Source organism: Amblyomma americanum, chromosome 3 (genome assembly GCF_052857255.1).
Source record: "Amblyomma americanum isolate KBUSLIRL-KWMA chromosome 3, ASM5285725v1, whole genome shotgun sequence".
NCBI lineage: Eukaryota > Metazoa > Arthropoda > Arachnida > Ixodida > Ixodidae > Amblyomma > Amblyomma americanum.
Window position 1 is genome coordinate 225475318 of NC_135499.1, and position 25586 is coordinate 225500903.

The 25586-nt window shown below is 48.5% G+C and overlaps 1 protein-coding gene across 1 annotated transcript; it reads right to left on the minus strand.

Moving 5' to 3' along the window:
• Positions 1-331: 331 nt before the first annotated feature.
• Positions 332-25274, minus strand: LOC144126241 (esterase 6-like). Its single transcript, XM_077660298.1, has 10 exons — positions 24874-25274; positions 18527-18682; positions 15107-15242; positions 13925-14110; positions 12889-13079; positions 7647-7794; positions 6721-6899; positions 5852-6029; positions 4076-4205; positions 332-2922 (listed from the first exon to the last, which is right to left on the minus strand). Exons 1-10 carry the CDS (start codon positions 25138-25140, stop codon positions 2550-2552), a joined length of 1944 nt encoding a protein of 647 aa, XP_077516424.1. The 5' UTR covers positions 25141-25274; the 3' UTR covers positions 332-2549.
• Between the last annotated feature and the right edge of the window lie 312 nt (positions 25275-25586).

A 25586-nucleotide genomic window follows, 5' to 3' on the forward strand; every position in this document is an offset into this window, starting at 1 on the left:
GGCTAAGCCGCGTGACGCACGCGTCGCCGCCTTCTTACCTCTTGCGCTCCAACGTCACGGGGCGGCTTCGGACAAACCGCAGTGAAATCCGTCACTGCGGGCTGCGTGGCTGCGAGTTCTAGTGCTGATGCACTAGAACATGTTCATTGCGAATCACATTATTCCGTCGATGTTGGAGAAGGAATGCGGACATGAATGGCGACAAAGCAAGGCGCGAATTAGCTGAAAGAATTCTCTAAGCAGTTGAAGCCCGCGGGAATGAGTAATAAAAATTAGCTCGCTGGATTTTTATTATGTGCGATGCTGGAACAATGACCCAGGAAGCTCGAAACATCCTAATTGAGGTAATTTTATTTTTTCACTGTAAACAGAAATGTCACAGCAACGTCACAGAAGGAACATACAAGATTTCATCTGTTACTCAAACGGTCCAGCCGCTTTTCTTTTTTTTTTGGCATTAACAAAGAAAAGAGCATAAGAAATCAGGAATACTCCGACTGCAGCAGAAGTAGTAAGAAAGGAAAAGTCTGGCGTAATCACTGCAGACAAAGGGGAAAACAGCCAAGTGTTCGTAGTACACAGCAGCCACAGTCAGTAATAAAAGGACATTCACAGGTACTCACACACAGAAAGTAGGTGCATATGGTCAGCAAAATACCAAATTATGTAACCGATGTAAAAAAAAATTCTTATCCCACTTGTAAAGAACGAAAAACAATGCAGGTGTATTAATTCGATGGAAAATCGAGGTCAGTCTCGGACAAGAGTTGAAATGACGAGTGCTTATAGTGACTCAAGACAGAAAAGGGCACAGCTATGTCGTCTTGGCAGCTATTAGTTCGAAAATATCATTTCAGGCTTAAAATTGGCCGAAAAGGTCACTCAGAAACTTTGTATAGATATGGCCCCTAGCACACTGTTTATTTTTTTCGTCTATGTACCTTTACTGCAGCGTCCTCATAGCCCATGGGTCGCATTGGGATGTTAAGCTCCATAAACCAACCATAGAGGAACGAAAACATAGGAGAGACCCTAGCCATCCGGGGTGCGCTGCAGAAAACTTTCCGCAGTTGCGAGCCGGACGCTTTACAATAATTTAGTACGATGCTCACGCAAACAATGCAATTAAGTAAAAATTGGTATGATCGGGAGTTGTGCATTATGTACGACATCCAGTCACACGATGAATACGTTTAATGGGTTAATAGCTCCGTTAACAAAAAGAACGCACACATACATGGCACAGAAAGCATTCGAACAAACTTAGATAAACATGCCTAAGATTTCGTGGTGGTTACCGGCTCAATATGGCTGTGTACTGGACCACAGAATTGTTTTAACGATTACATGAATGATTAACCGCATGCTGTCTTGACTCCTCGTAAAGCCAGAAGAAAAAAAAATATAGTTCGTGTGGCTCTGAAGCTTGATGCTTTGGCAATGATAAATGATATCTGTAAAGGAAGCAACTGACATACCACTGGGTTCGAAAGATCCTAGTCCCCACAACAATCACGATACATTTAGGCAATAATTATCTTCCCTGGTTAAGCCACAAAGCATATACACAGCCTTCCACAAACGATGATGTCGAGGATGACTAGACGCCTTTTCACTCCTTTAAAAGTCTGTCTCAAACATGAAAATGTCAAATAACTATAAGGTCACGCCGGTAGCCCTGTTGGCTTACCATAGGCGTTGTGATAAAACTGCCCTCGATAATAGTCGACAACAGCCAACTTAAACACGAGCGGGGAACACTTATTGACCCACGTGTACAAGTTTCTTGCTCATACCTTTCATCACGGATATTCTTGACACTAACTGAAAGTACCATGAGCTGGCTTTTGTTCGTTATGGCAGCTGATTGAGCCTGCGCCGACAGCTTAAAGCCGAGGGGTTATCTCAAAGCACGGAACTACCTGCATGTAGTGTTCGCTTATGCAACGAAGTTCGCCGAGCACACTGCTCGGTGGGTTTAAGTCCGTTTGTATATCCACTCCAGTGACTAGACAGCTACCAATCGCTGGCATCTCGGGTGAAAAACATGCACAACCGAAGCGTGATGTTGGGATGTAATACTGCACACACTGAAAAAACGACAGACGCGAAATATGCTCATGACGCCGCGATTGCTACGTGCTACAGAATCATTCATTCAACGCCTCTAGGGCTGCCAGCGGCTTTTGAGAGCTTCCTTTCATCCTCATGTTGTTTTCAATTAAATCAACATTGGTTAAAGAAAGTATAGTTCTGTACAGTCTAACAGACGGCTATGTGTTGTTGACCAAACGCCACAGTGGTAGAGTGCTCCCATGCCATGGAAGGGTTAAGAATGGCACAAAAATAAAACAAACGCACTGTGCCTATGGCAGGTGAGCGCGCGACAATCAAGGTACGGTGAACTACGACAGGCATTGACTCCTGAGAGCCAAGCAAGTGTTGCAAGAACGCGCCCATCGCACGCGTTCTCGGGGTTCCATCAAACACGCAAGACACCTCTGCCAGGTCCTCCGCCGATCTTCAAGACGGACGCGAATAGCGGCCCCTTACAGCTTGACGTCCTGAGAGACGGGCCTGAACTCAACGCCCTCGCGCGCGTTCAACTTGCGCGACCTCCTCTTCTGGCGGCGGTAGACGAAGAAGGCCGCCAGGAGGCCGACGATGATGAGCACGAGCAGCACGACCAGCGTGGTGGTGCCCCAGGTGGCCGCCTTGAAGTGGGTAGCCTCGCGCGCGTTGTGGTACGATGCCCAGCTGGTGCGGTTCAGCTCCAGGTGCAGGTCGGGCACGAAGTAGTTCCAGAAGTCCATCTCCTGCGGCCGGTACGGCACGGTGTCCGATATTCCAGCTGGGTAGGCCAGCGACATGTTGTTGTACTGCCGCGCAGCAGGGTTGATGGGCAGCAGCGTGAGGGGACTCCTGCGTTTGGTTAAGGGGAGCAGACAGAGAGTGGCACGGCCTCAATGCAGTAAGCATCCAGATGAACAAATCAACTCGCCCATCTTCGTATTGGTTAGACGGACTCCCGAGTAACCACTGCTCATTGCGGTAGCCAACGACTGAAGCGGTAGTTACTGCGGTGGTACGAAGTGGCACAGGACCACGGAACAACTACAAGAAAAGCGGAAATTTTTATTTTAAATCATTGAAATTAAGCTAGCTCCCACAGCAATTTGTCGTAAATAAGAATTTCTAACATTCTTTATAAGACATTTTTAACACATTCTTTCGGGCAAAGCGGCTTTGAAATAGTAGCTTGTTTCGATACCCGTAAACCAGCCCACTATTCCTTCCTCTCTTTTTGTATATGTGAGCTTGGACAAATCTACCAGAATTTTTCAGAAATTTTCGTATCACTTCAAACTTGAGACACGGAGGCGTTGACGTAAAGCCAGAGCATCCCGGTCGTTCCTCGTCGAGACACACTTTTCGATAGTCATTTTCGTCAGGCGTGCGTTGTTGGAAAATAATCAGCAGTGCTCCCTCGTCTTCTAAGTTAAACCGGGCCATGTAACATGCCCGTGTAATTCAGCGCAACTGCAGCACGCTATGTGGTGTCTTGACCCTGTGCACTTGACCTCTGACTCTAGGCCTCACTTAGGCTTCTGTCTAAAACTTCGTCTGCAGGATGGAAGGTATCACCCAAACACCGCTTAACTTCATGGCTTCGTGAAGGTAAACACTTGCACATTCAGTCATGCAGAGTTTGGTCAAAGATTTGCGAAGATGTCACAGGTGAATTGGCTTTGTTAGATATTGGAGTCGGAAAGTAGACGTTATCATCGACAATGAAAATTGTGAAGCTGACAAAACTGCTCCGAATGGCATTGTTTACAGCTGCACTTAACTTTGTTCTTCGTATAGATATGTGCTCCTGAAGGCCACTTTCTGTTTGCCTGCTACCATTTCCTTCAAGATCTACAGAAGTAACAACGCCGAGCGAAACAGCTAGCAGATGAGCACACATGATCACCCAGAGTTGTCTTTAAGGTGATTTTAGTTGGAGGCTAAAGCATTGATTTCACGGAAGAAGTATATTGCAACCTAATTATTGCAGCTCAGGAAAACTCACTGTCCGTTGATGAAGTTCATGAAGAAGCCATTCATGCTGCTCACGATGGGGCGATCTCTAGTCGCGTCTTCCGTTTGCAATATCCCTTCAGTGTTCACCGAGTAGAGCATGTCGTCCATGTATGTTGCACCTGAATATGAGAAGCATCAAATTAACACTGAATAGTAAGAACCGAAGCTCAGTGGCACGCGCAACAACTTGCAGCCCCGATAATCTTAGGTCAAGGCATACTTTTTAGCAAAAGAGCGCAAAGAACAAGTGAAAGGCGCCTTGGCAGGTGTGTTTAGTATTTGGAAGGAAAAACCTAATGTTCAAAATCCTCTCATGATTATCGCAGCCATTTTGCTTTCAAAGAGAATTCGACAAAAGGACAGTCGGAATCGCGTCATTCTGCTGCAGGTCTTGTCGGAAATTCACATAACTTAAGCGTCAAGCTAAAAATAGCGAACTTCTGGCATCTTAAAGGTTATCTAGTAGTGGCGTCAAACCGTACAAGAAACCAGTAGGGACGCATGAAAACTTGAATTTGGTGCTGTTGCATAATGTGTTTCACATCTGCTACGTCGTAGGTGATTTTGTCATGTTGGGGTAAAGCGGCCGAGAGTCACGTTGGCGTTAAGCGGCCGAGAGTCTGCAGCGGCGTAGCCCTGGACGAGCGCTTCTGCAACACTTCGTTCTCCTCTTCTTGATAGGTGCGTTCGTTTGCACGAGTGCTGGCGCCAATATGTACAACCACCTTCAGAACTTCATGGGAAATAACTGAGGTGAGCATATTGAATTTGTTTGCGTCTAAAGCGCATAACTGGCATTTCGTTGCACGTGTGTAATTCGCACAATCACAATTAGCCTGCATCTATCTCTTATTGGATGCGTGGAATGAAAGCAATGAAATTAAGCTTTTTTTTCTATAATATTACCTTCCATTAACTTTTGACGGCAGGTTTACGTTTAGTTCCGGCAAATAAGTGGTAGTTTTGAACACGAAAAACATTTTATAGCATATTTCTTCAAGAATTCATAGCCTCGCTGCAACGTTAGGTTTCGAGTTGCCGCCAGTCGAGGCTGGGGAATTACAGCCATTCTCACATCATGCGTTACCACAGTACCGCCTTCATTTTTTTTCTTATGCGAATGACTATTGGCGCTGTTCGCCACTGTAGTGGTTCTTCGCTAATGTAAGTGCTTACACAAGCCGTAATATTTTATAATGGTAGGTAGCGGATGACAGGATCTTTCAAAACTCGGTTGAACTTTGCAGGCGACAGAGAGAATTTTGTCCAAGTTTTCTGCCATCACATCAGGAATGGCTGCTCGGAGTTGTGGCTGTAGATTAAATTTTTGATCCAGCACGCTGCAGACGTGCTGAACAAGACGGTAGCCATCCAAGAGAAGTGGGTGACACGCGAGACTCTTGTCATACTGTTTTAAAGTTATACCTGATCCGCCCAACCTACTGCAAAGACTGCTTTTCGATGGAGAAGAAATATCAACAAAAAAAATTCTGCGAACAGGCCAACTACTCTGCCACAAATAAAAAGAGTGCGTCGCCATCGTATGGCAATTTCGAAGTTTCGGCCGTAGAGTTCGGTGCACATAAAATAAGCGCAGGTAGCCTAAATTAACCCGGAGGCCTCCCGCTGCGGCATACCTGAAGGGTCCCAAGTGTCGCACTTGATATGTCAAGGTGTACTAATGAAATAAAATACCCCATTTCAATAGCGATCAGGCAGCTTTTCGTGCTACCGCATGCCTTCAGTCACGGGAATAATGCCTCACCATAAGGTTCCCTGGGGCCCCTCTGAAGGTTGGCGAAAGTCCTCGGCGCGTTCGGTAGGCCGAATATGTACATGTATGCAGGACTGGGAGTCGCGTACGAGGGGGCGCCCCGGAGCTGTTTCAGGTGCCCCGACAGAGCCATTTCGACGGGGGCTCCCACGAGGAAGTCCGTCAGCATCTGCACAGGGCGCAAGAAAATGGGTCGCTTACAGCCTCGCACGCACTCACAAAGGCACTGTCAACGTGGTGCAGCGAGACCGGAGAAAAAACGTTTAACTGAAAGAAACAGACACAGGACGACGAAAGTGAACGACACAGCCGCTGTGTCTGCTCTGTTCTTTCCCCTCATATCGAACCAGCTAGCCCGCTACAGTACCCTTGTTGTAAACGTTTATGTAGAAACTGCACTTAAATTATTAAAAACAAAACTACCGCAGCGAAGTTTTTTTTTTTTTAGAAGCGTGTTCTTGCAAGAGAAGTAGACCTAAACCGAACACTCTTGATGCTGCCACGTTATGCTCCAAAGCGTATACGAGACGTCTTCACATCTGTTAACGATGTCCACTGGATATAAGAAAGGCGTTTTCGATTCAGAAACGGCAAAGTGCGTACGAACCCGACCGCGGCGGCTGCGTTTTTATGGAGGAAAAACGCTAAGGCACCCGTGTGCAGTGCGATGTCAGTGCACGTTAAAGATCCCCAGGTGGTCGAAATTATTCCGGAGCCCACCACTACGGCACCTCTCTCTTCCTTTCTTCTTTCACTCCCTCCTTCATCCCTTCCCTTACGGCGCGGTTCAGGTGTCCGACGATATATGAGACAGATACTGCGCCATTTCCTTTCCCCCAAAACCAATTATTATTACGTACGTTGATGGTGTTGATAGCATTGCGTGTGGCGTTGGAAAGACTGCTGCGTGGCCTGTAGTACTGGAACCTGACTGCGGCCGTGACCCCGACGCGAGAGTCTTCATCCTCGAAAAACTCGCCCAGGTAAGTTTGCACGATCTGTTCGATGCTCTTACTATTTTCCACCTCCTTTATTCTTTCTGAAAAGAAAAGATAAAAACCAAATAATGGCAAATAATAAATGGGGAAATTTGCGTTATTTAGAAACGAAGAGGCTAAGATAAACTGTTTTTAATTCATGAAGTTACTTATCTTATATTTTACAAACCATCAATGTCATCACAAAATAGAACATATGTCCGTTGATATGCAGGAGCGCTGTGCCTTTCTGCGGCAACATGAAGGTATACAAGGAGATTATGCACAAGAGAAGACAATCCATGCAGCTGCCAAAATTAATTTTTTCCGAAAGGGTATCAGATATTTGTGAAAGGAATGGAAGATATACAAAATTTATGCTAGAAGGTCAACTAATAAAATCGAGAGCGTTGCACAGCATCATTGTGATGCAGGGTAGAAACCTTGAATAAAAAAAAAAACATCGTTGTTAAATGCGAATGCAGGGACGCTGGCACAGCCCACTTGAAGCCCTGTCGTGATAAAAAAAAAAGGCTTGGAAGGTTTCCCGTTTCATATGAAAGGGCCTTTCTTTCATTGGTGACCGTTTTAGAGTGCCTGTTTATCGTTATTATGCCGTGTAAATATTCGTCAAAGGCTCTAGGAATGAAAAAAAAACGTTTGCAGTTGCGCGCATCATATCGTTCTAGTGCCTTTTCTTTGTGTAAGTCTTCATGTTACCCAGAAAGAACGCATACGCTCCCGTGTTGAACAGAACAACTAAACTACCAAGTGACCTTGAATATTTCCAACACATTCCTCGCGCTCACCGAAATAGCGCAGAGACCCGGCGTGTTCTGTATATCCGTATATCGTTGGCTTTGCTGCAAACCGTCCTTGGCAGTACAGCAGCCTAGGGTAGTCCTTCACGAAAGCGTTCAGGGTAATGTTCGCGTCCACAATAGGCAGGAACCGGATCTGCAAGTAAACAAGACATCTGATGCGACAATTCTGCGAAAGCAATTGAATTTGCCTTCCATTAATAGTTTGTTGCTTTTACTCTAAGTAGAGCCTTCACACGCGGGACAGAATTTATCTGGAAGGTGAAGGTGGGAGGAGGTATAGGCTGAGAGTGTCGGTGGGGGGGTGCTCTGCCTCCTAGCAAGGGAGCGGGGTGTGGTGGGGTGGGAAGTGCCTTAAGGGTGGTGCTTCTGGAGAGCAGCTGGCATTCCCGCTGCGTTCTTTAATTCGATTTGGCCGTCGCTTTTTTCTTTTGCCTCCGCGTTGGCTTCTTGTTGGTGTAGGCTTTGTAAAGGGTGGAGGTCGGTGAATTGGCGGTGCGCGGCGCATCTGGAGGGTAGAGTTGGGTGGGTGTATAGGTGTGGAATGGCGCATGGAGACTGAACGGGGGCGGGGGGGAATCCAGGGTGGCGTTGGTGGAAGGGCAGCCCCCTAGCTACGATGTGCGGTCGGGCAGTGGCTGGTCCTCGCCTGGGCCAAAGGCTTCACTTCAACAGACGTCAGATTTCCGGAGGAATTACTCTAGCACTGTTTTCGCAGTAAAAAATCACAAGACCGCTACGACTCCGTAACGTGAATTTTCACCGTTGGCTGTCAGGGGAGAAGGAAGGAATTTCAGAAAACGGGGTTAATAGAAGTGAGAGAGAGTGGGAGATGGAGTAGGAAGAGTTAGAGAGCAAGGAGCGGGGCGTGGTGTTCATGCTGCAGCCCTATAAGCCTCGTCATGGAAAAAAAAATGCACGGAGTGGTCAGTCATAAAATTCGCTGAGTTGTCGAGACAGTGATGACGTCAAAGGGCCACGTGACATATCCAAGCGCTAATTGGTGGACGGGATGTGTGACGTCGTGAGGCCACGTGCCATGCCCGATTTTGCAGGTACGCTGGCAGCTGGCAGGTGCGCTTGGTTGTGCGCAGACGCGTCTATACGGTTCCGCGTGTTAGGTCAGAATGAAAGCAGAATGCGCACCACGTGGAAAACCGTAGTGGAAAACTCCCGCAAGCGGATAGTGCGACCACGCTATTATGTCGCAGAAGATGGACTATATCAGCGGCTGCACAGTCTCGGTGCATGCGGCGAGCAGCAGTGACGGGTGGGGAGGTGGAGGCCAAGTGGACTTCAGCCTTTAATGGTACCGCATTATCAACACGTAATGTAATTTAGTGACCCTGAATTCTTTACGTGTGGGAGTGGGGAATCTTCGGCAACCTGCGCTACCACAGCCATCGGCATTATCTCCGGGCCTCGGTCTCCTATCTGCATCGCGGCGCACATAACAGCTCGTGTACCATCTGGTTGATTTTACATAGCCATGTATGGAAAGAATGAATTTGGAATCTTCCAGAAATGCAAAGGGCAGAGAGGGGTGGGGGGTGGGGGGGGGGTGTTGTTTGTCTGCGAACAACACCACCGCTACGCCGTAAAGCCGGGGAAAGAGCAAATAACAGCCATGATGTACAAAAAAAAACTTATTGTGGTTATCCTCCTGTAAAAATTCAGAGGAACCATCGAAAACATTGAAAGCATGCGCATTTTGTTAGACAACGCAAAAAAAAAAAATCTTTCTGAGTAGGCGAGAATCAACGAGACACACGTACTTTTTTGACAGTCAAAGACTTCTGTACGCGTGCTTACTAGAGGATCAGGGTAGGCCTGGGTGGCAGCTGCAGTGTGGCGTATACAGGCGAGGCGAAAATAGGCGCTGCGGAGATTTCATTCTTTGTGATCTCACTTAATTTGAAAGACGCGCTCTTATCTTTGCCGACAAAAAAAGGGAAAACGTGTGGTCTCCCCTGCTGGGCAGGCTAAGCCAGCATGTCCCTACTGGAACCTGTGCGTTTTTGTGAGTAAGGAAGGCTAATGAACGGCACATAGCATAGGATTGCGCAAGGAGACGGATAGTCGGCACTTACCATATCAACGAGCAAAGTGCTCGACAAAGTTGCTGACGGTACGACACGAAAATTTCCTTGGACGGTACTACAGACGTACAGCTTCGCTGTAAAAATGAGCTGTGGTTTAACTTGTGCCGAATCTGGTTAGAGAGCAAAAGCTGTGGTGTATCGGGCAAGTAGACGCGGCATGGTGTATGTAACGTTGAGTGCGTCCGCACACTGGATAGGTAACGCGCCCACCCTGGCAGGTGGCAGTTAATGGTTGATTGCCAGAGGTTGGTGACCCGATGAACGCTGCAGCCTATTGCTTGAGTGATGCGTGTGTGGCACAACGCCGTCTGCGCTAATGCATGAAGCCCACATTCCTCTCTCACCCCCTCCACGTACCTCAAAGAGCGATTGAGGCCTCCACTCACCCAAGGAGCCGGTTATGCGCCCTTCCTTTCCTCAAAAATCATCGGTGTCTAGAACGTTGTCAAAGCCAACGTCAATGAACACAATGAACGCCGACTGCTTTCGCTTTGTATATCCTGCATTACCGGAGCTAATCCACAGCCTGAGGTTGACAGCGCAATTGTTTTTTTTATTAAAGTTAGCAAACAGCTGCCGCTCTTTCAGTGCTGTGTCATGCGCGGAGATGGATTTACTATCGATTATATTTTGCAACTAGATTAGCAAGCGTTTTTAGTTGAATCGCTGCAGACTTGCGCGCTGGCTACGAAGGCAAGGCTACAAAGTGCAGGGACTGCGACGGCTTCATCCGCAGTGCGTATGCGGGGATATTCACTTTCCGCAAGCGTTGTTGTCATGAAGCTTTTGAACGCAACTGAGAAGCTCACTGCATTAAGACGACGGATACCCTTTCCCGTTCAACTGGCTACTTCGAGCTGGCATTTCTTCTGAACACGGGGTTTCAGCCTCCCTCGAACGCCCCGTTGTCCGCGCTCTGTCTGCTCCTCTCCGAGATTGGTAGTTTTGAATGGGATGTCTCCGCGTCTCGCATGCAGAGCTGACGGTCAAACGACGCTTGGATTTGACCTCTAACTGGAAGCTCGCCGCAGGTGCGGTTATGACGTCAGGCCACGTGACTTACCGCTCGCTCTCACCAGTTGTGTCCCCTACCCAAGAATATGCACCCTGAGTTTAATGAGTTTAATAAGGAAAGGAGACAGAAAAGGGCGGAAGCGATAGAAAGAATATATCGGGGTAAACCCCGAAGTGAAGTCGCCTACGTAGATGCGGCAGGGGACAGACACAGTCGATACATGACCATAGTGGCGGTAGATGGGGAGGGCACCCTCATCACGGCGGCCACCATACTAGGGAAAGAAACCGAGATAGCGGAGGAAGCCGCGATAGCGATCGCTTGCGCTGGCCCCAAAGCTAGATATATTATTAGCGACAGTAAGACTGCAATCCAAAATTTCAGCAGAGGGAGGATAAACCCCCTCACCACCAAAATTTTAACACAAGGAGTGATTGATAGGACGATCAACATCATCTGGACCCCGGCGCACGAATCTGTCAGCGGTAACGAGGCGGCCCACAGTGCAGCTCGAGATCTCTACCTCCGTGCTGTACAGGATGGGTCGGCTCAGGCCGAACATGATAGAGAAGGGCGATTAATCTCGTATCAAGAGATTACAGAACACTACAAGCAATGCCGGAGGTGTTTTCCCCCACCAAACACGGCGTTAAATAGGAGTCAGGCGACGGCGTGGAGACGCCTGCAGACTGGAGTATACCCAAACCCAGTACTAAACAAACATATCCGATCGGACTGCGAGGACGATAAATGTAAAAAGTGTGGGGCGAGAGGAACCCTCGACCATATAATTTGGGAGTGCGCTTACTCCCCAGGCAGGGCGCAAAACATTAGCAGTAGGGAAGCCTGGGAAACCTTGTTGCGGAGCTCGGACCCTGAGCTCCAAATCACCGCCGTCCAACTGGCAGAAGAGGCCGCCGGCGAAACCAACCCGACCAGCATCGAATGCGACCATCCCGTGCGGCTGGGCCGCTCCTAAGTCCTCTCCCCTGTAAAGGGGGAGAGACAGAGCGGCCCAGGCGGTGTGGTCTTTCTCTGTTGGACAATAAAAGTTTTCAACAACAACAACAACAACAACAACCGCACGCTCTCACCAGTTGTGTCACGTGACTAACCAGTTCAATAAGGCCAGCACTCGCCGCGTAGACACCGCAGACGTGGACGCAGAACCGGTCACAGGGACGTCACGAAGCCGCGTTGGCTACAGATAACTCACGAAAGCGGGCTCGTCGAGTTGGTGAAATCGATGAAGAACTGAAGATATACTTCTGGAGAAGCAATGGCACAGGCAACAAGAGTATCTCAAGTGGAGAAGGACGGCGGATGCTGCCAACGTCTCTGCGTCGACATCGGTTGCCTTTCGATCCACATAACCTGCCTCAGTCGGGCTGAGTCACTGCCACATTTCTTTTTTTTTAATTCGGCGAATTTTTTCGTTGATATCTAGGAACGCTGTTTTCGTGTATTTTTTCGGCGAAAGTTAGTTTCCAGTAGTGAATTACTTCTTTTCCGGTGATATAATGCGTTCGCATGCGGTGAAGAGTCACTGTTTCGGACCGAGCAGTTCATTGACGGGTAACTAACAAAAAAAAATGACCGCACATGCATTTGTGCGTGTAAAAGAAAAGCTGTGACCATTAAAAAAAACAGATGTACATGATAACGATGATAATGAACTTTTATGGCTCAAAGACATCTGCGGCGAAAGAGCGCCATGGCACAAAGTATTTTTCGTTTGTTCAAAGCACTTTGAACACTTGCTCGACATCCTACGTCCTGTACCTGGTCTGCTGTTTCTGCAAGGTGCCCTGCCAGCTATAATCATATTCATCTCAAGAACGATGCGGCACATGCTGCTTAAAGGGGCTCTTCCACCGTTCTTTTCGGACAAATTCCGTCTATCTATTGCCATGTCGTCGTTGTCACGCACCTCCTGCGTGCGTTCACCTGCTGGCGCCTGTGGCAGGTGTAAGGAGCTTGACCGCGTCGTCATGACGCAATAGTTCGACGCCAATGGTTGGGGTGCCTCCTTTGAGGGTCATACCTGTACACCGCTTCGTTGCTGGGTGCACACACACCCATAACGGTACTCATTTGCCAGCTGAGCTCTCACCCTCTCACGGTACGCCCTGTCAACAAGCTTGACGGCGTCGACGACCCTTAGGCAGCTGACGAGCGACGCCCCGTCCTCCTGGCTGCAGCCAACCGAGCGCCCCAGCTGGCGGGCGTTCCTCCAGGCGTTTCTGAGTGTGGCCTCGGGGCTTGTGGCCGAGCCACCCGACATGATGGCTCGGGCGAACAGTGCTGCGAGAGGAGAAATAATCGTCTCTAAATGAATATATAGTAAAAACTATCCGTAGTTTATTGACGTCTTCTTCAGACTTTCAAGACATGAATATTACAAGAAGCTGTCGTCGGGGTAAAAATGGCAACGGTTGCTGTCTAACACAGGCGGGAGGAAAATGAGAAGTTGGAGGTTATTATCAGCTAGGCAATTACACTTGGAGAGAGGCAGAACACGTGAATAGCTCGGCAGCAACAAATGATCAAATGCGTGGTGAGAATAGGTGTGTAACGCCAGTATAGGCAAAAAAAGAATACTATAAGAACACCTTTCTTCCATTTTCCGTCATAAGGGAGAGAATAAACTGTTATTTCTAAATAAAAGGAGACCGAAGCAGATTGTGGTTGGCCCCTCAGTCCAGGATTCCAGTAGCTACCGCCGACGCTTTGGCGATGGCGACTAGCGCTTCCTTGGCTACCGGGTTTCTCTGACCAGCGTCATCTCCCACTGCTCCAGCGCCGCGTTGGGCGGCTTTAGGTGGTTGGGTTTAGCTGTGCATGTCCGCGTAATGTCTGTGAATGTAGGCCTATCACCACACCGGAAAAATGTATCTGCGTATAGTGTTGGGTGAATGCGGTGTCGGTGTGGGATTGGGGAAGACAAACACAGGAAATGGGCAAATTGGCCAAGGTTGGTGTTTTCCCTTTGGAGAGACACAGCGCCGGCCTTCTGCAGACAAAGTAGCAGGGAAGAAGAAAGAACATACGCTATCATATCTAATTAATGCATGTGCCCACATAACTGTGCTGCGTAGCACGGCGTCGAGTGTGTGCACGGCACTGTGCGCAGTTTCGAGCCCACCCACCAGAAGATGCCGGATTGAGCATGTGGAACGCAACGGACATTGCTCCGGCGCCGAAGCCCATCAGCGTCACCCGGGTCGGGTCCCCTCCGAAGGAGGCGATGTTCGATTTGACGAACTGCAGCGCCATCTGCTGGTCCCAGAGCCCCATGTTTCCTTTGCCGCTCTCATCTTCGGTGCTTAGGAATCCTGCAGGAACAATAACACGAGTCTGGTGAAGAACGAAATGATACCGTGGGGCCGTGCCACAAGCAGGCACCATCTATGAAGAAAGCTAAATACTCGAAGAACTTAGGGGTCCTGTTGCTGCTGCACCTGTTGGGACCCTGCAGATTTTTTTTTTATTTAATGGACCACCCTGCGGAAAAGGAGAGAACAATTCATTTTATAAATGTATGTCGCATGTCGGTGGTGCACTGTCATCGGTGAGCGCACCGATGGGCTTCCAGACTCCGACGCGAACGGGCCGAAGGTCATTCTCTACTTTACATCCGTAGATCCCAGGGAGTCCTCATACCCCTCTTGGCGCACTTGTACAGCGGTTAACCGATGCGCAACTTCCCTGCGTGCGGTGCCCAGTGGTGGGCCTTAATTGTGCGACCCAGGTTAGTCCTCCCGAGCGGCCAATCATTCTGTCATCTGCCATGGTAGGCAGTCTGCTCACTATCCGGTGGGAAGGTTTTGATGACCCCGCATAGTCGCGTGACCTAGCTGGCCCACCTGCCTCTCAGGTTGCTCTCTGGGGACATCCACCTAAAAGAGCCGTGCCCGCGAATTTTTCGCTCACAACGCCGACACCGGATTCACTGGTGAACGGAACCTTTAACGCCATCGCGTTAATAAGGAAGGCGCTAACAGCTAACGCTGTAACCACTGCAGACCACCGAAGCGTGGCCCAGTGGTTAGAGCATTCCGCCTCGCATGCGGGAGGCGCTGGGCTCGTATGTCAGAGGCTTACTTCTACCGGTGGGTGCCTGGGTGTGCATTTTACAGGTGTGGTCACGGCGATGGTCTTGCGGACGCTAACGCCATCGCAAAACTGAGGAAAAAGCTAAGAACAGCGAACGCTGTAAAACAACTTCCAACTTCGCAGAGAACAAACGCCAAGGAAAGAGCGTGAAAAAAAAATACTTCTACAAGCTGCGTACGAGAATATTTTTTATGCCATTTAATGCTAGAGCGTACCGAAAACTCCGAGCCTGTAGTTGACCACGACGAAAATGTTGGTCGCTCCGAAGCCGTAGCCAGGCCGGATATCATCTTTGCCGCCACTCTTGAAGTCAGCTCCGGGAAAGAATACCACGACAGGAAACTTCGTGGCCTGAAATTGTTAGCAAAAATACATCTTGCTGTAATTATTACTTGCAGTCGGCCTAGATCTACGATTCAGTCTTTTTTCCCCCCATAAAGAACCATTGCAACTACCCTGGTGCAATTCTTTGTGACCATTTTACGCTAAGACAAAGCATTTCCAGCGCACCATAGAAGCTATAGAGGTGGTGTGCTATGCCCGTGGAAACGTTTTGAAGTTGTTCGCTTACAAAAAATTCTTAAAACAGTCTGTAGACTGTTCATAAACTTCTATCTATTAAGTCTATAGACTCAATAGACGAACCAGGGAGAACAGTCTATAGGCAATACAAATAATATCGACAATCTATAGACAATCTATAGATTTATGTCCATACACTTTTAGTAGAGTTTTTTCTGTAGACAATCTACAGATTTATGACCATAAACTTTAGTAGACTTTTGTCTATAGACAGTCTATAGACTATGAACAGACAAAAATAAATATCTATAGGAAGGCGTAGAGTCTATAAGAAGACTATGAGCTGTCTATAGACCATTGTTAAAACGGTTGGGCGCATGCGCAAGGCAGCTGCCTTTGTTTCGAGCTCCGCTATGCGAACGAATTGTGGTTGTCCGGAAACTAACTGCCTGTAAAATAAATCCCAATTCACTGCAGTTTTTGCCACGTACCCCATGCTTCTTTAAAGAAAACTTCCCTCTACCATTTATCAAGGCGAATATTCATAAATGTGCACCGAACACTCTGCTAGGGCCAAGAAACACCAAATTAGGCATCAGTTAGGAGTACTTCCGTAAGGAGCGCTACAGAAACTGATATGAGCTGCAGTGGTGTAAAATGTGAAATGAGCAGTCCTTAAACCGGCAACACCTCAACCTGAATTGACGAGAATCTCGAAATTGTGGCCCGCAAGTTTTCTAAAGTTTGTATAATCAACGCGGTGCTCTGAAATGGTCAGTGCGACTGCTGTTTCCAGGCGAAAATCCGTACACTGTTATGCGTCATGATGCGGAGAAAGCAGCAAATAATTGAGAGCACGTGCTCGCGGAAGACTGCCACCAGATCGCGCTTCTATCTCGAAGCCCGGAGCAGAGCCAGCTTGGCGGGAAGAAGTGCCTTTGTCGGACGCTATCGGTCACTGTGCTCCGCGCAACCGGCTGCCTGTCGTGAGATCCAGGGCTGGGGCCTCTTGAGATAACCGCTGCGATGTAGCGCTGATTGCTCTCGCCCCTCTGCTGGCTCGTCTCGAAGACAGAGCGGCGGCAGTCGCCATATTTGCATAAATGCGCGTGCACGAGGAAGCAAAAGTAAGGAGAAAAGAGACCCGGAACGGGCGTCGATATCGGAGTTGCGCTTGGCCAAAGAGACGGACAGAGATAGCGCGAGGATGAAAAGAGCCGCAGGTTGAACGAGCCCTTCTCGCAGGGTAACGAAGGAGACCTTGAAGGCGCGCATATTAGGAAGAGGAGAGAGTTCTCAAAACGGCAGCGTGTAGTGGATCGCCAGTTTTTCCGGTGGGCGACGTCCTTGTCGCTATGGGGCAACGGCGGATATTATGAATACGGTGAATGTCGCCTCGTAGCTGTATTTGGTCTCTTTAGATGCCTGCATAAAGCACTTGCTCGGGCAGTTGCCGGCACAGCCAGCCAACCGAAACTGCAAACATGATCCTTTTTGCATCTGCTTTTCCCAACTGCCTCGCAGAAGCAGCGAAGTTTACCAGTAAAATGTGATCAATGCTCGTATTTAGAAGCGGTCGGGAATTCGTGGTTGGCTAGTGTTTGCTTTGGCTTGTATTGCTTCTGGGGATAATGGCAATACGGAGCTTAAAGTTACAAGTCTTTCCTACTCTAATCGTGCCCACGTCACCACAGTATATAATAACCCGGTTGTTGTGAGCGCAACAACGCCAAAAAATTGGGGCTATAGTATTTATGGTCGGATACAACTCCAGAACGAAGAGGAAAACGCCCCTGGAAGGAGGTCCTGCAGCCAATGGAGTCGGCCGATTTTCATGACACCGCACTTAATCCATGGTTTTAATCACAAGTCACGCTAGGTTAATCCCCGATGAAGCGAGCGTGAAAGAGGGTTAACGAGGGATTAAGCGTGGCCTCATTATTATCAGCAGGCGCCATTCGCTGGAGGGCCTTTTGAAGGGCATCTTCCGCTTCGTTCTTGAGTTGTATCGGACTACAGATGTTGCTTAGGATTACTCCAGGCGCACAAAACTCGAAATCGAGGAAGTTTTCAGTGAGCAGGCTACAGGTTCGATCTTTGTGCTTCTTAATTAATCCGCCAAGGTTACCTGAATCTACTTCCCACGGGAACTTGCGGTTTCCAGCTTGCAGCTACGCAAAGAGCAAGCATTGTTGGTGTGGCTGGGTCACATTTTTCGCTCAGTGGCCTTGAGAGTTGTTGAGGTAGAAGAAAAAGAAGGAAAACTTGCTTACTACAGCTAAGATCATTTTAGAGGCCAAATTCAGAGAGCTGATCACGTGTCTTCTCCAGAAAGAACGGTTGGTAATTGGCTAGCACTTAGGCTATCGTTTCAGTGGCTGTTGTGACTGGCAAGCGGACAAAAGTTGCTTGTGAAGCACGTGGAAAAAACAAGTCAGTGATCCTGGTCTCTTATGTAGTGGCGATGCGAGCACACGAAAAGTTGGTGATTTCCACAAGCAAGAAAGCATGGTGCTATCTTACCTACCCATTTATGTAAATCTGGGGGCCGCAGATTTAGAGCAGGGAAGCGCTACATGGCCCCTAAGGTATTAAGGCGAAAGCCTTTAACGGCTCATACTCCCGGTGTCCGTCCGTCCGCCCATCCGTGCGTGACACTCTTCAACTCGATAAAAAAAGAAACCTTTTTGCACGATAGGATTCGAACCACAATCCTTCCGCTCAGCAGCTGAGCATGCTAACGACTAAGTTACTTCCTTTTTTTGCCTTTATTGCAATAAAGACTACGCTACTTCCTGCCAACGGATATGTAGTTTCCCTCGTCTATGACGCTGGATAGTGTTAGCAGAAAGGCGTCGAATCAGATGAATGCCTCCCAAATGCCCTCCAATGTCTCCATCATTTAAGATTCAGAAACAATTGTGTACTTAATGAACATCTTAACCCCACATCAGTCACACAAGCAGCAACATCGCGCTAAAGGCTTTCGCCTCACCGCACTTTAGGTTAACAAGTGCCACCTGAATTTTTTGGCATACAGCGTTCCTTTGTCAGCGATGGCTATGTAGCTTTAGGGAGTTAATTGTGGGCGCAGCAGGTGGCGCTGAACTCACAGGCGCGGCGAAGTACGTGGCCGGCACGTAGATGTCCAGGTAGAGGCAGTCCTCCTCGCCGACGATGCTTTCTGACGGGAAGCTCGTCCACTGCAGACAACGGCGGCCCGCCGGCTGATGGCTGTCGTACGGTCGCTGGTCTATGGGCTCTGGGCGCTGCGTCAACGAACAAGCACAGGTGCCGTAAACGATCTTTTAAGTCTGCGAGCCCACACAGAGCTCCCTCGTTGCAAGGACATTTAGTAGTCTGGCCTGATAGCAGTGCTGCGGTACATCCTGAGAGCACGCACTGTATAGGGGGATACGTAGCATTAAAATGAGACTAAACATACAAACACTGAAAACGACTGTTAATTTGTAACATAAAACTAACACCAGACGTGGACGAGTCCCAAGGCCAAATAAAAATAAAAATCTTGCGATGCTGCTAGCGATAGAGTGGACGCGTTCCCTGCAAAAGTGACGGCAGATATACCAGTTGATGCATACGAGAGCTTTAGCATAGCGGAGACTTACTCACTATAGACGCATACAGAATTAGCTGATGCCTGCCTGTGCGGCCATGAGGGACGCGCACCTACCGCTGCGCGTACGCAGCAGGCATCCAGTACACCGGTATGCGTCTGTTACGTTCATCCGCTGACGCCAGCAACACTGTAAAAGACTTCTCTTCAACTTGTGTTCATGCCAGAAGAAAGAAGACGGAAGCGAAACAGTGAAAGACGTTGAAACGGCTCTGAACACATTATTCTTTATATAAGAATCAGTGATGAGAACTGGAGGAATGGGATCATGGAAGTCGCTAAAAAACAGCAACGCGGACGAATCCGAAGCACCTTTTTTTTTTTTTTTCGAATCGGCCATCAAGTGGCCTACAACACAGCCCCGCTAAGCGTTAAAACAGACTACTCTTGAGTTCGGGAGAATTGTGACAAAGACTTACTCAACCATATAGACTGCTTTTTTTAATCACGTTTGCAGTAAATACTGGATATTTGCTTCATGAACGTGAAGTGCGTTTCAAGCTCTATGCTAAACACAGCGCTTTGCATAAACTGGTAACTAAATATTGTTTGGCATGGGTAATGTTCCTTCGTCCACCGAGCTCTGGCAATGTTCGGAACGAAAAACTTCGAAAAGCATGACCTGTTGGACTGAGCCGTCTTCGAAGCAATCACATAATATGGCTTCGTTCGCAGGCCGGGGCAAAAACTGGCTGCAGTGGCGCACATCATGTGAGTGCATAAAGCAAAAATCAACCTGCGGTGTTTCTTTGTGCCCACAATGTACAGACACATGGAGCCCAACGAATTTGAGCATTGAGGAAGTTAAAAATCCTGAAATGATCGTATTTTTATCTTCTCCAGCTCTTCGAATTTCCCACACGCGCCCCTTCGGCTGTAATCGCAAAAACACTTTTTTCCACCCAGTATTCGTACAACTGCCATGATTCCTCATAATGTGCATAGCATGCTTTTGACACAACTCCTGAAAGCAACACGCTTACGCCGGGCCTTGGCCGGCATAAACGAAGCTGTAGGTCCTTTGCTTTACAAGCGTTGTTGGGGGCGCAGTTGCAGCAATGATAACAAAGGACGCGACAGGGGCGGGAGTGAGCATCAGGCTCGGCGCGTTGCATAATAAGCGTGGTGTAAACGAACGACCTCACCAGAGCGTGCACACGCAGAGACACGACATCATAACACGAACAGTGCTCCATCCTTCCTTTACATAACATTAGAGGACAGCTTGCTTATTAAGGTAGCGTGCCACGAAGCCCGTCTTTTGTGTTTCTTTTCTTGTCCCATGTTAGTATTTGCAATAAAAAATAAACTAGAGGAACAAAAGCGTTATAGTCTATCTACAATGAAGAGAGGAAAATTAGTGTTGTTTAAAAATAAACGAACAGGTTGACTCCAACCAAGAAGGTTCCTATTGCAAGAATTTAAGAGAAAAATTGCCATCTGTCGTGTTCATGTATGACGACCTGCTTCCAACGTATTTGCCTTTTTAGACGTGCCCTGTAAAAGCTTTGATTCCGTACTCTATACTGGTTCCTCGTGCATAACTTTCTTGATTTAGCCTTTGCAATGACCGCCTTAGCGTTTTTCCTCCATAAAAACGCTAAGGCGCCCGTGTGCTGTGCGATGTCAGTGCACGTTAAAGATCCCCAGGTGGTCGAAATTATTCCGGAGCCCTCCACTACGGCACCTCTTCTTCCTTTCTTCTTTCACTCCCTCCTTTATCCCTTCCCTTACGGCGCGGTTCAGGTGTCCAACGATATATGAGACAGATACTGCGCCATTTCCTTTCCCCAAAAACTAATTATTATTATTATTATTGTTATTAATGACCCTTGCCGAACCTCTCCTGCAGGATTGAGACACTGCGCAAGACACCAGAGGCACTACCTCAGCTCGGCCAGAGGCTGCTTTGCTCTCTGGCTCCCTCCAAACCCCCTCTATGCTCTGGGCTTTCAAGGGAGCTCTGATCAACTGCGTTATAGCTATCCGGGATCCTTAATACCAGACTTGGAGCTGGACTAGAAACGTTTTGTGTCTCTCTTCGTCTGCAAGAATTTCAAGGCTGATACTAGGCTGCTCTTCAGCGGTGCAACGAGTTCTGCGGCACCAGTGCAGAAATTAGGCTGTGCACTATGAATATTGTGTACCACCTGTCAATAGCAGTGCAGATGGTTCTCTTTCCTATCTAAAGAGGAGTAATTCAAAGAAAACAAAAGGGCAGAGATGGCCTGATTGCTCAAAGAAACCGTGCCTGCTCGACCTCCACCTGCAAACACAAGTTGCTTTCTCTCTTGTATGTAACTTACGAAAAGAACTAAAAAAATTGTATAAATGACACGTGTAATTTTACTTATCAAAATACCGTTTCGGATACTGGAAACTCCGAAGCACAGCCCATCAAAGTCAATTAAGGTAACTATCTTTTAGCTCTTCAAGACATTGGCATTTCCTCAGTTTAAGTTCCTTTTCAATGTATATATTATAACATAAGCGTGAAATCAAGCCCTCGCATCCTCATAGACTGCAACTTTAAAGACTACAGCCTTCATATCGCCCGCACATGGCGGCAGCCTTCGTTTTAAGCCACTGAAGGCGGATCGTAGCACGAGCCTCCCGAGCGAGGGCAAAAGTCGGCGCACGGCCCCTGCAGCTCAAGATAAGACGCGCGCGTGTACCTGCCATATAGGCACACACGGAACATTCCGGCACGCGACTCGGGCCATTCAAGCAAGGCCCGCTGTCTCTATGCACGATAAGGGTCTCCTAAGAAAACGGCGGACCTTCTTAAACACAAGCGGGCTCTAGAGAAAGAGGCTCGAGGACCGGGGAGAGAGGGAGGGAAGCCTTGTTCAATCATTAAGCGGCCTCACGAACTACAAAACAGAGAAAAGATAAGCCATATCTTCGCGCGGACGTTCGCATGCCCGTAGACAAAGTGAAAGTGCTGCCGCAGCTGCCGCTCTAATCTCCAAGCCCCCCCGCACTCTTTGAGATGAGCTCTACATTACGTGAGCATTCGTCATGGGGCCGCGCGTATCGCACGCATCCCGATACGAAGACGCTAAGAGAGACGAAGATGCCGGAGCGCTAACTTTGCACAGGAGCTCACGCTCCGTTTGACTAGAAGGGTGCAGCGTAGTGCAAGGCTAGGGTTGGCGTCGTCAGCCAATCAGAGGCCACAGCTATTGTCCCGATCCGCGATTTGCCGGTGCTGTAGTTTGCAAGAGTGGCAGATCGGGCTAGTTGGTATTTTTCCATAATGCGATACAGCGCGAATAAAGACGGGGACGAAGCGAGACAAGACACCACAGCGCTGACTTCAACTGAATTTTTATTGCGGAAAGGGGATATTTATACAGGAAATGTATAATTGGTCCGTCCGTGTTTGCTAGTCACTCGCGAAGCACCCTCGCAGGTGCGCAGCTGTGGGAACTGTTCCCCTGCTTACTTTGCGCCAACGGTGCAGTTGCGCGTTGGCTTCCACAAAGCTGCGCAGATATGGCGGCGTGAGAGCGCAACGTTTCACGACTGAAGTGGCTCGATGCCTGGATAAACACTTGCATGCAGCTCAACAATGCGATCTACAACGTCCGGGCGTGGCTGTTTGTCCCCTGGTGCACACACCGAAAAACAGGCTAATGTTTTTATAGCTTTATTCAGAAAGAAATACATGTCATGGCGTCCATGCCACATTTTCGCGTCCCTACTTTTGGGTCCCCACTTCACGGCACAACTTTGAGTATGCACTGTAAAGAGCTGGCCCGAATACAAAGCTAGGTACAAGCCCAATATGGTAACATTAATGATGTTTCTATGAACACACACTGTATGGACTCGTAAAGCGTACACTCCCTGCATAACCACGCAGTTAGGAGGACAGGTCAGCTTGGAAGAACCAAAAGAAGATAGCCTTGATAGGATACGGGGACTGGGTTCTTTGGGCTATCGATGGCAGTGCATACTTGGGGGTGGGGGTGGGGGTGGGGGGTGAAAACCGGTGTTCTCCTGGTCACGTGTCTAAGCACACGTAAAGAAATGAACAGGTGAAATTCTTGTAGGGCCCCCCAGGTGTCCGCGGTGTCCTCGTATAGTCACCGAAGAACTATAATTTGAATTGCTAAAGTTGATTCACTAACATTTTCGCCATTTTACCAGGGCAATTAGAGATACACTCTCCAAAATTTCAGAGAATAAATAGCTACAGCAAGGGAAACCAAGACCAGAAGTTGACTTTCGTGAGCTGGCTCCCGAAATAAGTGAACTCTGTGAACATTGACACTGTAAGCAATCTTCGTATGCACTAGATTTCCCGTTTCTTTCTCGCGACTCTTAGTAAGAAAACTTCAATAAAAAGTTTGCTTCAGCCATCCTAACTAAATGGGCCACTGCAGAATAGTATCCCTGCTAAGGAGCTGGCGGGTCCGCAACATAGTGACGCGCTCATATCTTTGACGGCGGAGCACGTGGACAGCCGCTGTTGGGTCTGGCAGACCCCCAGGCACCGCGCCGACGATGCCATTCAAAACCATGCCTCAAGGCTGAACGCGCAGCCTCTGGCATTGGCACTCGACGCACACTCACCGAGTTAAGAAGAATTGCGGAAGCGGCTAGGATATCAGCTCGAGCAGAGCGTTGATGAAATCCTTAAAGACAGCACTTGCGCGTGACAAAAGGCTCACCGCAAGATTACTAGGCTGTTTTAGCAGCAGCTGAACAAAAACGAACTCGTTGAAACAGGCGTATATCAATACAATGAATACAGCCGCCAAGTATGGTTTACACTGCTTAATCGCTGTGATGTAGCGAGAGCTGTGGGTGCCCTAGCTGCGAGAAAAAATGAAGCGGCTTTATAACGCTGTACCAACTACATAGGTGTGCAGGTTAACCATATCATCTCACATATTTCATTGCCATTAAAAAAACAAAGAAAGAAAACACTAAGCGTCTGGAGTCTGTTTTCCTTCCTCTTTAGGGTAACCACGAACCGCGGTACTTGCAGCACACGCGCAGCTCGCGCAGAGCACATGACACAATAAGCTTTTTACTATCACACACGTACGCAAGCACGCACTCACGACCACCAGCATATCTGGTACTGTGTACGATCACGCTTACGTGCACCGAATTTCCTAGTAGTGAGTGCAGAGATTCGATATGATTGATATTTATGGACCGAAACTGCACTGCAGGCTACGAGGTAAGCTGTAGCGCCACGACTGGGTTCGAACCCGTTGCCTCATGCTCATCCATAGCCACTGAACCACGTAGTATGCACGGTGGTCCAGGGCTAACAGAGTAGTAGATAAATACTATCCGCCCTGTTATTGCTAAAAGGAGACCTGCATAGCCTGTAGGAAGAGAAAAAAGAGGAAGAGTAGTACTGCCCCTGCCCTAAATTTCTGTGTGACCAGGTTCCACCAGAGATGGCACTGCGTCTTCAAACTCCACATATGTCGAGATTGATGGATTGGGGTGGGTTAGGTTAGGTTAGGTTAAGTTATGTCCTGTGAAACGTTAGGCTCTCGCCCAGAGGGCCTTATAAAGTCGGCTTCGCAATTTGGTCGTTCATTCGGACCAGGTCGGGGAGCACACCATCCCAGTACTTGACTAAAGATTAGAAAGACATATTGTCTGTGCTATTTCTCGCTTTGAGCATCCTTACATGAATGCGATTTCTAAATACTCAAACTTCCTCGTAAATGTTGGTTGTGTTCCGCATCCAATACATCTTATCCTTTATGATCCATGGCTATATCTAGAATCTCGAAGTGCGTGCGATGTATAGCAACTATGGAAGGAGAGAGTACCTCGGAAAGTACGTACCTCAAATCTCCTTCGACCGACGGGGGGTTTGGCGTAGCGTATCCCCTGGAAGGCGTACACGGGCACCCGCGACACCAAGTCTATCAGCGGTGCCTGAATCAAGTTTCCTGTGACGGCGCCGTAGTTCGTGGTCACCTGCTGTGTCGGAGACTGTTGCGCTTCGCACCGCTGCGCTACCAGGACCAATAAAAGGAGAAACGGAACAAGTACAGCAGACACTGCTGGTTGACCGCAAGATGCGAGCGGAGAGTTCGTGAACGCGTGCATGACTTGATGAGATCGCTTCGACCCGACCCGGGCAGCTAGCAGACGACGCGGCGACGGGGAGCAGACGACACGCGGCTCGTAGTGGACGGCGCGGCGCGGTCGGTTGATTGCGACAAGTGTCCGGGGACTGGAGGAGATTTTTTTCTATTTATCCTTTAAATACGCTCGACGTCTCAGCGCCGAGGTTATCTCGTTTACACTGCAGCGGTTTGGTCGTCCCGGCGAGTGGTGATCGTGTCTGATAACGGAGGGAAAGGCGAAAAGGCAGAGACAAAATAAAAGTGGAAAAAAGAAGAAAGAAAAACAGAAAAACAGTGCCCAAGTGCGCTGTGACGTCGTCGATGCTGTAGGTGTCATCGTTCACGGCTCACCCGCGCCATATCTGTAGGCGTGTGCGCGTGTGTACTCTGCGAAAGGTGCGAAGCACTTGACTTGGCAGACCCCAG